General features: G+C 17.8%; 4 protein-coding genes across 4 annotated transcripts in view; 2 read left to right on the top strand and 2 right to left on the bottom strand.

The window, feature by feature from the left end:
• Positions 1-322: 322 nt before the first annotated feature.
• Positions 323-4,753, top strand: PGAL8A_00451600 (conserved Plasmodium protein, unknown function; the record flags this gene model as incomplete). The annotated part of the gene is made up of 24 exons (XM_028673269.1): positions 323-358; positions 443-547; positions 621-724; positions 850-973; positions 1,038-1,086; positions 1,241-1,305; positions 1,400-1,456; positions 1,552-1,620; positions 1,713-1,836; positions 1,916-1,986; positions 2,064-2,162; positions 2,250-2,325; positions 2,410-2,468; positions 2,602-2,690; positions 2,785-2,881; positions 2,967-3,007; positions 3,074-3,101; positions 3,178-3,224; positions 3,301-3,358; positions 3,458-3,514; positions 3,629-3,772; positions 3,876-3,953; positions 4,186-4,269; positions 4,373-4,753. The coding sequence occupies 24 exons, from the start codon at positions 323-325 to the stop codon at positions 4,751-4,753; spliced, it is 2,142 nt and encodes a 713-aa protein (XP_028529739.1).
• A 2,160-nt stretch (positions 4,754-6,913) lies between these two features.
• On the top strand, positions 6,914-13,296 carry PGAL8A_00451500 (myosin D, putative; the record flags this gene model as incomplete). The annotated part of the gene is made up of 4 exons (XM_028673268.1): positions 6,914-7,157; positions 7,254-12,828; positions 13,039-13,105; positions 13,210-13,296. The coding sequence occupies 4 exons, from the start codon at positions 6,914-6,916 to the stop codon at positions 13,294-13,296; spliced, it is 5,973 nt and encodes a 1,990-aa protein (XP_028529738.1).
• A 283-nt stretch (positions 13,297-13,579) lies between these two features.
• Positions 13,580-15,496, bottom strand: PGAL8A_00451400 (conserved Plasmodium protein, unknown function; the record flags this gene model as incomplete). Its single annotated transcript, XM_028673267.1, has 1 exon — positions 13,580-15,496. One exon carries the CDS (start codon positions 15,494-15,496, stop codon positions 13,580-13,582), a length of 1,917 nt encoding a protein of 638 aa, XP_028529737.1.
• Positions 15,497-15,729: 233 nt separating this feature from the next.
• Positions 15,730-15,862, bottom strand: part of PGAL8A_00451300 (conserved Plasmodium protein, unknown function) — a gene marked incomplete at both ends in the record, with an annotated part of 1,578 nt that continues 1,445 nt past the window's right edge. Inside the window, one exon of the mRNA XM_028673266.1 lies at positions 15,730-15,825. Coding sequence (XP_028529736.1) covers positions 15,730-15,825 — 96 coding nt within the window. The remainder of the gene's footprint in view (positions 15,826-15,862) is intronic.

The following is a 15,862-nucleotide window of genomic DNA, read 5'->3' as shown; positions in this document are numbered from 1 at the left end:
TTACTTTTTTCTTATTTTTTTATTTTTTTTTTTTTATTTATTTGCTTTTTCTTCTTTTTTTTCTTTAACATCCTTTTTATAACTAATTTTTTTCACTTATATTAGTTTTTCTTTTCAATACTTTTTAATTACTTATCATTTATGTTTGACTTAATATAAGCTATACTATTTAAATTTAAATATTTTTTTATTTTAGAGGTGTGTGCATTTTCTATTTTTAAAATTATTCACTCAGTTATATCCTTGCAGATTTTTATAAATATTTTTTACCTTTTTTAAAAAATAAGATTATATATTTTTTAAAAAGTTTATTAGTGAAAAAATGAAAAATAAAAATAAACTCAAACGATGCTTAGATGTAATAACAAAATTGAAAAAAAGTATAAAAAAATATAAGAAAAAAAATGTGCATATAAATACATTTATATATTCTTATTAAAAGTATTTGAAGAGTAATAAAGAAGCAATCATACAAAATTATAGCAACATATTACCATCAGATAAAGAAAAAATTATATTAAATTATCTGAAAACGCTAAAAATAAAGGTTACTAAGAATAGCTTAAATTAATATGAACAAAGATTATATAATGTTCTTTATATATATAAAAATTTGTTAGCTAAGGGAAAAATATAACATTGAATTTTGTGAATTTTTTATTGATGAATATGGAAACAAAAGAAATTTATGTTCTTCAATAATACAAATTTTTTTTCCATTTGAGTAATATATATATATATATAAAATCATTTAATTCTTATTTTAATTATTATTTTATTTAAGCTTAATTTTTTAAATGAGTATATATAATAATAATAAATTTTTTTATTTTATTTCCTTCTTTTTAGCAAAGGAAATAATTATAAGGAAATATATTCTTTGATTAAAAATTACTTTACATATGAAATACTTTTAAAAAAAAAAATTAAAACATTGCTACTTCCAGATGTATCGCGAGTATTTGATTGGAAGGTATTCATATCAATTTTATCTTATTCTTATTTTTTTTTTCAAAAATAAAAATTTCTATTTTCAGATAGCTGATTGCGCAGATCTATCAACTATAGTTGTTTCTTCTTTAAGAAGTTAAAAAAATAAAACAAAAAAAATAAGTGTATTTAGTTTTTTTTTTTTTTTTTTTCTTTTTTTCATTATTTTTACTAGAAAAATTTATTATGTAATAATTAAATATAATTATCTAAATAATCATCTGTATGTAAAATTATATTTATATTTTAGCAAAAAATTATGAAGCTTATGTTGTATGTGGTGAAGCACCTTTCTATATTTGTTCTAAAAATGATGTAAAAAAAAAAAAAAAATAAAATAAATATATAAATAAATAAACTATAATTACATAAATGTATATGATTATTACAAAATTTTTCAAAATTGCAGAAAAAATTATTTTGCGACTTTAATTTAAAAGAATTTAAACAATCAAAAGAAAAAAATGTATAGTATTCTTACAGCTATTTAACATAAAAATAAAATAAAAACAAATTTAAATAATATAATATAAAAATAAATTTGATTAAAAACATATATAGGAATATATACCTGAAATAAAAGAAAAAAAGAGGAAATACGAAAAAGTATTGAATATTAACAAAAGTCAGGTAAATATAAAAAGAAAAAAAAAAAATTATGAATGTGCATATAAATAATACAATATTTTTTATTTACACACAAAAAATAAAAAAAATTGAAGTTAAGAAATATTAAATTTGAAGAGAAAAAAATAATCTCTGATAATGATTTTTATGTTCATATGTGGATTCTTATAAAAAAAAGCTTAGATCTAAAAAAGGATATTTTTATAGAAATGTCGTCAGGTGCTTTATTTTTTTCTGCTATAAGTGTAAATTGTTAAGTGTGTATTTAATATATTCTTTTTTTTTTTTTCCCTGAAAGGTAGAGAATATAATATTGATAATTGCCCTTATAAGTCTATTTTTTACTTATGGAACGAAAAAAATATTTACGTAAAAATTTTATTTTATTTCATTTTGAATCTAATAACATTATAATTTTAAATAAATATTTTTCTTTTTTCGTTAAGATTAACATAAATAAAACTGAAAATATGAATACATTAATATCAGAAATTAAAAATAAGGAATATTTTGTCCCTGCATTTTATGAAGAATTTAAAAATAAAGTGAAAAAAAAAATTCTAGAAAATGTTTAAATCTTATTATTTTTAATAACTTTCTCTAATATATATATATAAATATATATTTTACAGAAGACCTTAAATCCCATTATTGAAAATAAATTCTATAAAATTAGAAAAGACAGATTTCTTTTAAAATATCCTCATGGTATTTGTTATTATTACCATATTTTTTAGAATTTCTGCTTATATATATTTTTTTTCATTTTATAATATACACTTGTATGTATAGGTTGTAATACAACTTTTTATGAGAATTGCAAAAAAGATGAATACGGAGATTTTTTACAAGTTAATTTTAATATACAAAAAAAAAAAAGAGAATAATTAATTAATTAATTATAATGATATAAAATTGTAAGCATATATATGTAACTTCCTATTTAAATTATTGTCTTTTTCTTTTTTTTTTATTATTATTTAGCATGATGGATTAATAGAAATGCATACTCATTATGAGAATAAATATTATACGAGTATTGATTATACTTGTAGCTTTTATAAATATAGAAGGTAAAGAAACTTTTCAAAAAAAATTCAGCATCTTTTTAAAAATTTTTAATAGATATTAACAATAATTTTTTACATTAATACATTACATATTCAGAGATAAAAAAATAGCTAAAATATATTTACCACAAAAATTTAAGATTATTGAATATTATGATGATTATAGTCATCAATTTTTAAAAAAATTAGAACAAGTATATAAATAGGAATAATCCACATATTAAAATTAAAAGAAAAAATAATGTAATTTTTTTTTCCTTTTTTTTCTGTTTTTAAAAGATAATAGGATTTTATTCATATTTCAAATTTTATTCAAATAGGTGGGTACATATGTGTATAAATGTGTATGTATAATTTTTTATATAAATCTTTTTGCTTTATTTTAGGTCAGATGGGTTAATTTATTATTTTGAGGTAAAAAGAAAACATAAAATAAAAATAAAAATACCTCGACGAAAATAATCAAATAATTTACAACTATCAATTTCAGATAAAAAGTTACAAATTAATGGAATATTATGTGAATAGAAATGATAAGTATAAAATCAAAAGAGAAAAAAATATTTTATTTATTTTTGTAAATAAATATCATATTTTATTAAATTTTTTTCAGTATAATATATAGATCTGTGAAACTTTCAGACAATATTAAAACTATATACAAGCTACAAGTATATATTATTACATTTAATAAGAAATATATCTATATATATATATATATATACATTACAATTGCAAAAAAAATATATAAAATGTGTATTATTTTTCAGAGTTTTGAGGGAAATGAATATTACGTAACAAAAATTACTGTGAAGTATAAAAATAAGGTTCTATATAAAAAAAAAATTTCACATATTAACTTTTTTAGAAAAATTATGATATATTTTATTTTTATTTTATTTCATTATATTTAACTCTAATATTATTCTTCTACATCTTAGAATATGAAAAATGCAATCTACAAAAAAGTCTTTTTAATACCAGAAAATAAAATAATTGTTATTTTTTACAATAATAATAATAAAATAAGTAATATTTGTGAAGTTTATGAAAAATTTACAAAATTTAATGCAGAAAAAGAGGAGGTATATTTTTCAAAAAATTAATGTCTCACTGATTTCAAACACACATTTTCTTTTTTTTTTTAAATTTAATATAAATAAAATGTCTTTCATTAATAATATATAGAATGAAGAAATATTAATATACAGAAAAAATCTCATTTATAAGCATTTTATAAATTATGCGGACTCAGTTGAAAGTGATGTAATGAAAGAAGAAAAAAAAAAAATAAATATATTAGAAATAAAAATAATAATCATAGAGGAAAATAACATTAATAGTAAAAATGTAGTTCAGTAAATATGGATTGAAACATAGTGAAAATGTAAAAATTTGGGATTACATTATTATTCAAATATATATTTAAAAATTATAATTTATAAAATATAAAAAACTTTTAATACTTCATTGGATATTAAATATATGTTTTAATTAGATATTATATTTACTTAAAGAAGAACGTGATTTTTTTGAAGACATAATGTACACTTATAAGAATGTCATATGTTCTATTATGAAAGTTACAATTATAAACTTATTTTATTTTTTTTTTTTTTATATTTAAATTAAAAGGGTTTTACATATAATTTTTTTATTTTATTTGAACTATTTCATATTATTAGGAAAAAAAGGAAATTAAAAGACTAGAAGATGACTATCAATATATGTCAAATAGTATTACAAATATAAATGAGATTATTTATCATGATAATAACAAAATACATTTTTTAAATAAAAGTTTACTTGACGATAATTTAAATATATACAAATTTTATCAAAGTTACCCCTGGAATAATTATTCAGAAGTGTCTATGAAAAATACTTTTTTTTCATCAAAGAAAAGTATGTTGAAAACTGAAAACGCTCGCAACGAAATAGCTTATGTTGCTTCTGAAAAAAAAAATAAAGTTAATCTTAAAGATACTAATGAAGAAGTAAATAAAAAGATAAAATTTTTTTTTTATATTTTTCATTTTAATATATATGTATATTTCATAATTTAAAAATAAAATATAATTTAATCTACACTCATTCTTCTTTTTAATTCTTCTTTAATCCCATAAAAAAAAGTAGCTTTTATAAAAGGTTAATAAAATAAATAAAACCATTTTCTAATATTTATGAAACTTATCCAAATAAAAATAGATTAATATTTACTGCAAACGTTAATCCATTTAGATGAAGAAGTTTGAAGGAAAAATTCATAAACTCAAATGAAAAAAAAAATTTCTAAGTAATTAATAAGAAAAAACATATATATTATTTTGCATATATTTATAAAATATATAGAATACATATTTAATGAAATTTCTTATATTAGATAACTAATAAAATGTAAACAAATATCCAAAATAAATATAACAATTTTTATACGTTATATTTTTAAAGAACAACATTTTTAAATATCCAATTTTTTAAATTTTTATATTAGTTGCAGTTTTATATACTTCCATATAATTAGAAGAAATATCAATACTTAAATTACAATCATAAAAATTTTAGCTTACCTTTATATTATTATTATTATTTACATCTTTTATAGAAATTTAATATTACTTGTAACCCTGAAAGAATAAAAAAAAAAAAAAAAGTATTAAAATATATGAAGAAAGAATTCATAACAAAAAAGTTAATAGAATATTCATATTTATAAATTTATATTTTTTATTTTTTACGAGAAATTTAAAATTTTATATTTTTTTAATAATTCTAATATAAAAAATAAAAAGTATAATAATTCATTTTACATTAGAAGCAATAAAAATAAAATAAAATAACATGTAATTTTTTTTTTAACATAAAATTTCTTATGGTGTGCACATATTTATGCACACACATGTTAAATTTTGTAGTGAAAAAAAATATTACACACAAATTAATACATTAATCCAATAAAATGTATATATTTTTTTATATATTTAAATATATATATTTTTCTTTTTTTCTTCATATAACTTTTCTATAAAAAATCATTACATAAGATCTTTATTTTTTCAATATAACAATGTTGGCTTTAGTTCTATAAAAATTTTGCACCTTTTTAACTGTCCATATTATATACTTTATTTCAGAAAATTGATATGCTAATTCATTATAAAATGACAATATGATATATATATAATAATAATTTTATATTATATGAATGATATATCAATAAATTCCAGAGTAATATTACAAATAAAATTATTATAATTGTGTAGAAAAAAAAAAAAAAACTAAAAAAAAACAGAACAATTCTGAACGCAAAAATACCTATTTTTTTTTTTTTTTTTTTTTTTTATATTAACTGTTCATATAATTATATTTTTTAAAGTTTCCCATTTTCAATAATGGATTCTAAACAATTATTAAAATTTTTTAATTAAAAAAAAAAAAAAAAAAAAGTACTATAAAAATATGGCGTAAAGTAATATAAATTCATTAAAAATTATAAATTCATTGTATTCTTTGAATTGTACAATATTAAAATAAAATGTATTCTTCTTTGGTCTTTACATTTTAATTTACCATCATAAATGTTTTTTATTTCTTTTCACTTTTTTTATTTATTTAATAAGTTTTAAAAGTGAAAAAGGTAAAATTCATTGCCTTCATTCGATATACTAAAAAAAATTGCTGTAATTTTATATATCTTTACATAATATAGTTTAATAAAAATAATGAACATACTTATATATATTATATATACATATATAAATATATATATATGTTATCTACAATATTCAACGTTAATTAAATTAGTTATATAAAAAAAAGTGTATAATCATTTAATAAGAGTTGAGACTTCAACAAAAACTTTAAATCAATTTTTTAACATCATTATTACAATATTTTTGATTTTTGCTCATCCATAAATTTTTTTTTATGTTTTATTAAAATTTATTATTGCTTCTATAAATTATATGAATGAATTTTTAAACACGCATTTTTATGTGTATATGTCTTTTTTTTTTTTTTTTTTTTTTGCATTATATTGAATAGAGAAAATTGTAAGTTTATAATTGTTATTATTTTTATTAAAAGACAAGGAAAATTTTAGTTTATTGTTTTAAATAAGTGAAAATAAATCAAATTTGAATGATTAGCTTAAAGTACCAAAGGTTTTGGTAGAATATTGAATACCCACATTCATTTTTTTCTTGAAAAATATAAACTGTTAACTTATGGCTTTTCTGAAATTTAAGAGTAATGAAACTTTTTATTATTCTAACATATCAAATATCAAAGATGAAGAAAAAAAGGATTTAATAAAAAATGAAAAGAAGATTAAAGAGAATTTATCTCTAGAGAACAAAGAAAAGGAAAATATATATTCATGTACTCATGTGTGGTATTTCTATAATAATACATATAAAAAAATGGAAATATGTGCATTTAATAAATTGGAAAATACATATAACTTAAAAAGTTAGTAAATTCAGAAAAAAAAAAAAAAATATATCAATAATATTTATAAATATATATTAATTAAATATATATATATATATATTTTTTTCTTATTAGGAAAAGATAACATACTAGAAAATATACCTGCAGATAAAGTAACACGGTGTTTAAAAGATGAAATTGAGGTTGATAGTGAGAACAATATAGATATATTGCAACTTAATGAAGAAAATGTTATGGAAAATTTAAGAAACAGATATAAAAAAAATAAAATTTATACGTTTCATGCTTCATTATTATTAGCTATTAATCCATATAAACAAATTAAGGGACTTTACAATGTTGAACGTATGAATACTTATTTATTTAAGTTTAAAAATAATGAGATAAATAATAATAGAGATTTTCAAACACATATTTATGATATAGGTAATATGGCATATAGAAATATGATATTAAAAAAGAAAAGACAAACAATTATTGTTTCTGGTCATAGTGGTAGTGGAAAAACAGAAAATTGCAAATTTCTTTTTAAATATTTTCATTATATATTTTTTAACAAAAACAATACTGATAAAAATAAAATATATAAAAATATGAACTCTTATTTAAATGAAAATTCAGATGAAGAGGATGAAAATGAAATAACAGAAAAAAATGAATTATTATCATATAATAAAGAATTAATAGATAATGATGATTCAAAAATGAAAAATATGAAAGATAAAAATGAAAAGATGGATGAAAATAGATCAAAAAAAAGTAGTTTCGGTGAAATGAGTGAAGTTATAAATTATGAACGAATTGATAAGCTTATTTATATTAATAATATTATAGAATCTATGAGTAATGCAAAAACCATAAAAAATAATAATAGTAGTAGATGTGGAAGAATTAATGATTTAATATTTGTAGAAAAAAAAAAAAAAGATGATACTATATTTAATTATTGTTTTTCTAACATTAAAATATTAATACTTTTACTAGAAATTAATAGATGTATTACTCAAAATATTGGGGAGAGAAATTTTCATGTTTTTTATCAGCTAATTTGGGGATTAACTGACGAACAATTAAAAAAAAGAAATTTAATTAGAGATATACATTATTATAATCTTTTGAATAATGATGCATATAAAATGAAAAATTTAAAGAAGATCAATGGTATAGAAAAAAATAATTCAATAGAAATAGATCGACATAGAGATGAAAAAAATTTTGAATATTTATTAAATGGGTTACGTTATATAAATTACGATGAAAATAAAATTAATCAGTTTTATGACGTTATAGCCGGTATAATACATCTAGGAGAAATAGACCCTAATGAGGATGATTTATTAAGTGAGAGCTATAAAAATGCTTGTGAATGTTTAAAAATAGATTTAAACGATTTACAAAATACAATTAAATATAAGAATATTAATGTATCATTCGAGCAAATAAGAACACACAGAAACAAAGATAATTCATTGTCTACTTTACATACATTAATAAAGGTAATATATAAAAACTTATTTAATAGAATAATAAATGATATAAATATAACAAACTTAAGTAATGAAGAAAAAGAACAAATAATGAATGAACATATATATTCATTAAATACTAATGTTATATCTATTTTAGATCTTTATGGGTTCGAAGAATTATCATGTAATGATTTTGAACAATTATGTATCAATTTGGCAAATGAGAAATTAAATAATTATTACATTAACAATGAAATTGAAAAAGAAAAGGTGATATACAAGTCAGAAAATTTATTATGGAATGATATAAAAATTCCTAATTTTAAAGAAACTATCACTTTTATTGAGAAAATGTTTGCAAATTTAGATGATATAACTAAGCTTAATAGTAGTGGACAAAAAAAGGTAGATGATCACTTTTTTACTTATTTATTAAATAATGAAAAAAGCTATCTTGAAAATAACATTTATGGTTTCTTAAATAACAAAGATAATAAATACACTAAAAAAAGGCAGAATGTAAAAAAAAATAAATTTTTCATAAAGCATTATGCTGGACATGTAACTTATAATATAAATAACTGGATACATAAAAATAGCGATAAAATTGAAGTAGAAATAGAAAATATAATCAAAACATCCACAAATTTATTTTTAAAAGGAGATGATGAATTCGAAAATGAGAAAAAGTATGAAGAAGAAAAAGAAGAATATAAATTCACAAGTAGTCATGGGGATCAAGATGATAGAATATTGAAAAAGAATAAAGAGAAATATTATACATGTGAAAATATTGAAACAGGAATGAAATCAAAAAATAATATAGGAAGCTCAAATAACAAAATATCAGTAGAAAATGACGAAATTTACCTAGAAAATAATAAAAATTATTTGAAGAATGAAAAAAATGATACTATAAATATCTCTTCTATCGAAAAAGAAGAGTTAATAAATAAATTAAATAACAGTAAAAAATTTTTAAAAGTTGATATAAGTGATAATAGAAAATATAGTAATGTTAATGCAAATAGTTTAGTAAATATGAGAATGCAAAGAACAAATTTAAGTGCTTCCTCAATGGTATATAATATATCTGGTTCTAATAGTAACATTAAGAATAATATATTAAGTGTTAGTAAAAAGTATATAAAAGAACTAGATAGGTTATTTAATAATTTACAAAAAACTGATATGTATTACATAAGATGTATTTTACCAAATGAAAAAATGGAAAAAGATCATTTCAAAAGACGTTTAGTCTATGCACAATTAAAACAATGTGGAGCAAATGAAATGATTAAAATAATAAATAATGGGTTATCTCATAAAATATTAAAAGATAAATTATTAGAAAAATGTAGAAATTGTATACCTAGTGAATTACAGTATTGTGGTAAAGATGATACAATATATTATTTCATGAGATTATTTGATGATTCAAAAAATTTTAAGATTGGAACAAATTATATATTCATGAAATCACATATATATACTCAGATAAATTATTTTTTTTATAACAATTGTTCTTTAAATGATAATGTATCTTTAAAGAAAGAAAAGGAAATTTTCAAAGAAATAAGAATTATGAGATTCAGAAGGTGTGTGACAGTAATAAAGATAAATAATTGGATTAATAAATATTACAGAGTATATTTAGAGAAGAAAAAAGAAATGAAAAGAAAAGTTTGTGATTATATATATAAAATGTATTTAATATATAAAACAATGATAAGTATAAAAAAGACATTTTCCTATAATGTAAAAAAATTAAATAGAATCTTTTGTAATTTAGGCTATTATTTTGCTTTTAAAAGAATGAAGAATACAAGGAAAAATACCTTTTTAATTAAATTGAAAAAAAAAGAAGAAGCAATGAAAAATAAAAAAGATGAACTAGAAGAAAAAATGGTAAATATAAAAATTTCTCAAAATAAGGAATTAGAAGATAAATTAAATTCGTTAAAAAATAAAGTAGAAGAACCTTCTCTAAATGAAACAAATGATCAAATTAACAATAAAGAGAAGTTAATAAGTAAGTTGCATGAAAATGAAGAAACACTAGGTTTACAAAATGTAATGGCAGAATTATTTGTTAGTACTCCTGATAATTATCATTATATTTATAATAATTTAGATTGGATTATAATGTATATAAATAAAAAGTTATATTTTTATAACATCTTCTACAATTATGAAAAAATAAACAAAAAATGTGTTTTAAGTTATGATAGTATTAAAACAAAAAAATTATATCCAATAAAAAATGAAAATATACATAAATATGAGGAAAGTAGTGAATATTCATTAATAGAAATAAATGAAAAAAAATTGGATGAAAATTTATTTTTTGAAAAATCTTGTAATTTAAAAGAAAACACTAATAATGAAAATTTGAATAAAAATATTCAAGAAAACAAAAAAGAAATATTAAATAAGAACTTAGGATTAAAAAAAAAGAAAGATATGTGTTATTTGTTAAGAGATTTTCATTGTATTAATCAACATAATTTGTACAAGAATATTTTTATAGGTATTGACAAAAGCTTAAATTTAATTATATTTACTTACCCTAATTTGAGAACTATTAAAAAATTTTTGAAAAAAAAAATTAAGTCGATAAAGCATAGTAATGGAAACTTACCTAAAACATATCTACCTCTACTATATAAAAGCAATAACTATGATACTCATTTGCAAAAAAAAGTAGATAATGAAAAACAAAAATGTGAAGCTTTTCTAAATAATTGTAAAAAAGAAAACATATGTAAAAATAAAAATGAAGAAGAGTTCGAAACAGATGAACAAAAAGATGTTTTTAGTGAAGAAAACTTAAATATGTTTATTCACATGTATAAAAATATTTATGTTTTAAGTAATCTAGAAAATGTTTTTAAAAAGGAGAAAGAAGAAAAAAATTACAAAAAGGAAGTAATAGAAACAGAAAGAACCAAATTAAAGACAGAATTCTATGATAAAAATGATAAAATTAAAGAGGATACAAAATTCAAAGAAACTAATAAAAATAAAAATATCTCTTTTTCCAGTTTTATAAAAGAATTAAAGAAAGAAGAATATATCATGAATGAGCTTTATTCTAATCCATCCTTTAAAATATTAAAAATTTGTTTTTTACCTAGTAGTATAAGTTATTTTTCTTATTTGGCTTACTCATTAATAAATGAAAATCATTATTTACTATTAACTATAGTTAATTTTTTATCTAAACCAATTTATAAATATACCACTTATATACTTATAAATAATGTAATTAATAATGAAGATTTTTTTAGTTTCTTTATTAAAAGTTATAACCATATAAATATAAATAATAACATTAATACTGATAATAATGAAAAACAAATAGAAAAAAAGAATGTTATTAATAATGAAAATTTAGACAAATATCTAAGTACTTTAAAAATGTCTATAATTAATAATTCTCATATTCTTATTTATGGTTCTTGCTTATTAAGCTTGATTGAAATAAAAAAGTATGATTTAAATAATATTAACCCATATATTAAGGAATACGAATATAAGTATTTAAAATTGATATTTAATTTGTATTGCTTTGAATATTTTAATAATGTGTATGATTCTTATATGAATAAATTATCTTATGATCTTAAGCACAATTTAATAATAAATGATTTATTTAAAAATGAGAAAAAAAAGAACTTTATTATTCCTGATGAATCAAAGAAGAGTGTATCAAGTTTTAATGAAAATGATGAGTTAAACAAAGATATGAAAGAAAATTGTGAATTTATGTTTTACATTTTTTCTCTATTTAATGAAATTTACTTATTAACAAATAAAAATGAAGTAAATTCTGTTGACGTGTTGTTTAATTATGAAAATTGGAAAATAATAAAATTAAAAAATAGTAATACTGGTGATACAAAAAATTGTACCTTTCAAGGTGTAATGAATATGAATATTAATTATTATTATAATAAAAATTATTATAAGAGTTTTATAGCACTGAATTCATCCATTCAAGCAACATTTCAAAAATACTATAATAATAATAATAATAATAATAATAGCATTTCTATAAATTATCCATATAAATCAGTATTCCCTGATGTATATGTTTTGAAAGAAATGAGATATAACATGTGTAAAAGGAGGAATGGTTTTTATTATAATTTGAAAAACCAGGAGCTTTTCACTTTATACAATGAAAAAGAAGATGAATTAATTACTTCTAATGATGAGTAATGATAACTAAATATATATATATATAAACATATTCATTAATAAATTAATAAATTAATAAATTAAAATATTAATAAGCATAAATAATTGTGTGTATAAAAAATAAAAAATTAATTTTAAAAGATATTACAATAATATATAAAAATTATATATGATATTTTGTTTTAATAATTATATATATATATATACATTTTTTTTTTTTTTTTTAGTAAATATCTTTCTTATAATATTTTAGCATATACACCATTAAATCATTTGGATACCATACTATTATTAGTAAGTGAAAAGATAAAATTAAATAAAATATTATAAAACAATGAATCATATTAAAATAATATAAAATAAAAAAAAATATTTTATAAATGTTTACTTCTTTATAGAATTATTCTAATGAAATGAATTCATACAGTTTTGAATTCATTAATATTGTAAGCAAAAGTAAAAAAATAATTACCCTTGATCATTGAAAGATATCTATTAGATTTCTTATATTTCATATTTTTTGTTTTTCTCCTTTTTTTTTTTTTTTTTTTAAATAAAAACAAATAATGTAAAAAATATTAAGTAATAATATATATGTAAGTGCATTGAATATGAATAAGTTTTGTTTTTGGGAATTTATTATATATTATTCATAATATATATAGTTATTTTATTAATGTTTTATTAATTTATATGTATTTTAACAAATGTTTTTAAAATACATAATGTTAAAAAAATAAAAATTTTATTAAAAAACAAATTAAATAATTATTTCTGAATTAGGTTTCTTTGTAAAATAGATGATGCAATTTTTTCTCTAAAAGAGGAAATATTTTCTATTGGTTTTAAGAAATCTGATTCATATATATCTTGATCTTCTTCCTTACATAAATAATTATTCTTCATAATTATTTTATCTGAAACCGTCTCTTGGATATTTTCATTATTGTCAGAAATTTTTACAATTTTATGTTGTTTTGTAGTTTCTTCTGTGCATTTATCATATTCATTTAACAAGTCAATATCATTTGATGAAATGTTTTTTATGCAAAAATCCTTTTTGTTACTATCATAACATAACTTTTTCTTCACATATTTGTAATTTCTCCTTTTTTTAAATCTTATTCTTAATTCTTTTAACAAATTATCAATACATATTTCCTTATATATATCTTTATCATTCGAACTAATACAATATTCTTTTTTGTATTCTATCTCTTTTTTGTTATTGCTATATTTGTTAATATATGAATATGTATTAATAGAATTTTGTAATTCATTTTCTTCATTTAATTCTTCTTTGCTTATCATTCTATTATTAGGACCATTCAATATACTATAATTATTTTTTTGTTCATTACAATTTTTTTTCTCTTCACAATTTTCACCTTCTTTATTATCATAATAATAAATATCATAAGTTAAATATTTTTCCTTCTCAATATTTTCAATAATGCTGTTTTCAATTAATTTAGTTTCAGTTTCATACACATTTTTTTCCTCATAAGGTAAGTAATTAATGAAATTCTTTTTGCTTTCATCTTCTTTTATATCTTTTATTTCTAAATTATTGTTTCGAATAAAACTTTTTGTTTCTAATTTTTTTGTTATCTTATTTTTTAATGATTTTATTAAATTTATTGAATTGTGTAATTTATTTTCTATTAATTTATAATTTTCCTCGTCTTTATCATTTTTGTGAATGAAGTTCAATAGAATTAATGAGTCTACCAGGAGTGATATTATTTCGTTTTTTCCTTCTAAAATGTTTTGTTTATTTATTTTTTCACTCTTTGTAAGAAATAAATTACTTTTTTTTTTTAAAATATTTTTATAGGATGATAAAATAAAGTAACTTCTTGAAAGGTAAAATATGGATATAAATATGAAAATAAAAAAGTGAGAAAAATAAAACATATACTTTATTATATCATGAAAGGATTGATAAAAATAGAATATGAAAGGACTATTTTCACTTGTTTCCATCATTTTATAATCTTTTTTATATTTTTCTTTAAATATATTTCTTATATTTTTATAAAGTTTTCTCTTTTCTTCCTTTTCTGAATAGCTCTTTTTTATTTTTAATTCAAAAAGTACAATAAATAAGCTAAAGTAAAAATCTTTTAGATAACATAATTTTTTCAAATTTTTTGAACAAGAGGAATTATATATTTCTTCTATATTATTATATTCAAATAAATAGGAAAAAGTATTTTTCATAAAAAAGAAGTATATAGACAAAATAGACTTTGTTATTCTATATATACTGTTATATATATCGTCTATAATTAAATCATTCTTTACATTAATACCATTAGCAATTTTTGCATATTCATATTTATATAGTAGTTTTATTACTTCATTAAATTTGTGGAGATTATAATTATATAAAAATAAAAGAAGATGATGAATTAAATATTTTAAATAAAAAAAACTAACAATAATAAGTACTATTTTTATGGATATAATGTATTTTAAAGAAAAGATAATCAGCAAAACAAAAATATTAAAATATGATAAATTAAATACTAGTAATTTTTTATTAGTTAATTCAATGCTAATATCTTTTATTATGTGTTTGATACTCCGTATCTTTTTATAATTATATTTTAATTTTTTCATCTCGTCAATTATTATTTTACGTTCTTTATTACAATTGTGTAATAAGTTCATTTTTACCATAAGGCATTTACTTAAATACAAAAAATTATGTAACTATAGTTAATAATTTTATAAATATTTACAAATATAACAAAAAATATAAAAAATTAAAAAAAAATTTGGAAAAAATAAATATTAAATAGAAATTTCTTTTTTTTTTTCACAAAAAAAAAGAAAATGTATTTACATTATGTAATATATTTATCCAAAAATTATATCCACAATTATTTTACATAAGTGAATAGACTTATTTATTAGGAATTCAAAAAAATACTTTTTGTTATCTTTAATTCTTTATTATTTAATTTATTGTATATAATCTCATTTTCTTCACATAATTTATAATTAACCTAAAAAAAAAAAAAAAAAAAAAAAAAAAAAAAAAAT

This window comes from Plasmodium gallinaceum, assembly GCF_900005855.1.
Source record: "Plasmodium gallinaceum strain 8A genome assembly, contig: PGAL8A_v1_130, whole genome shotgun sequence".
In the NCBI taxonomy this organism is placed as follows: domain Eukaryota; phylum Apicomplexa; class Aconoidasida; order Haemosporida; family Plasmodiidae; genus Plasmodium; species Plasmodium gallinaceum.
The sequence above is the reverse complement of the archived record's forward strand: the minus strand, read 5'-3'. Positions and strand labels throughout refer to the sequence as shown.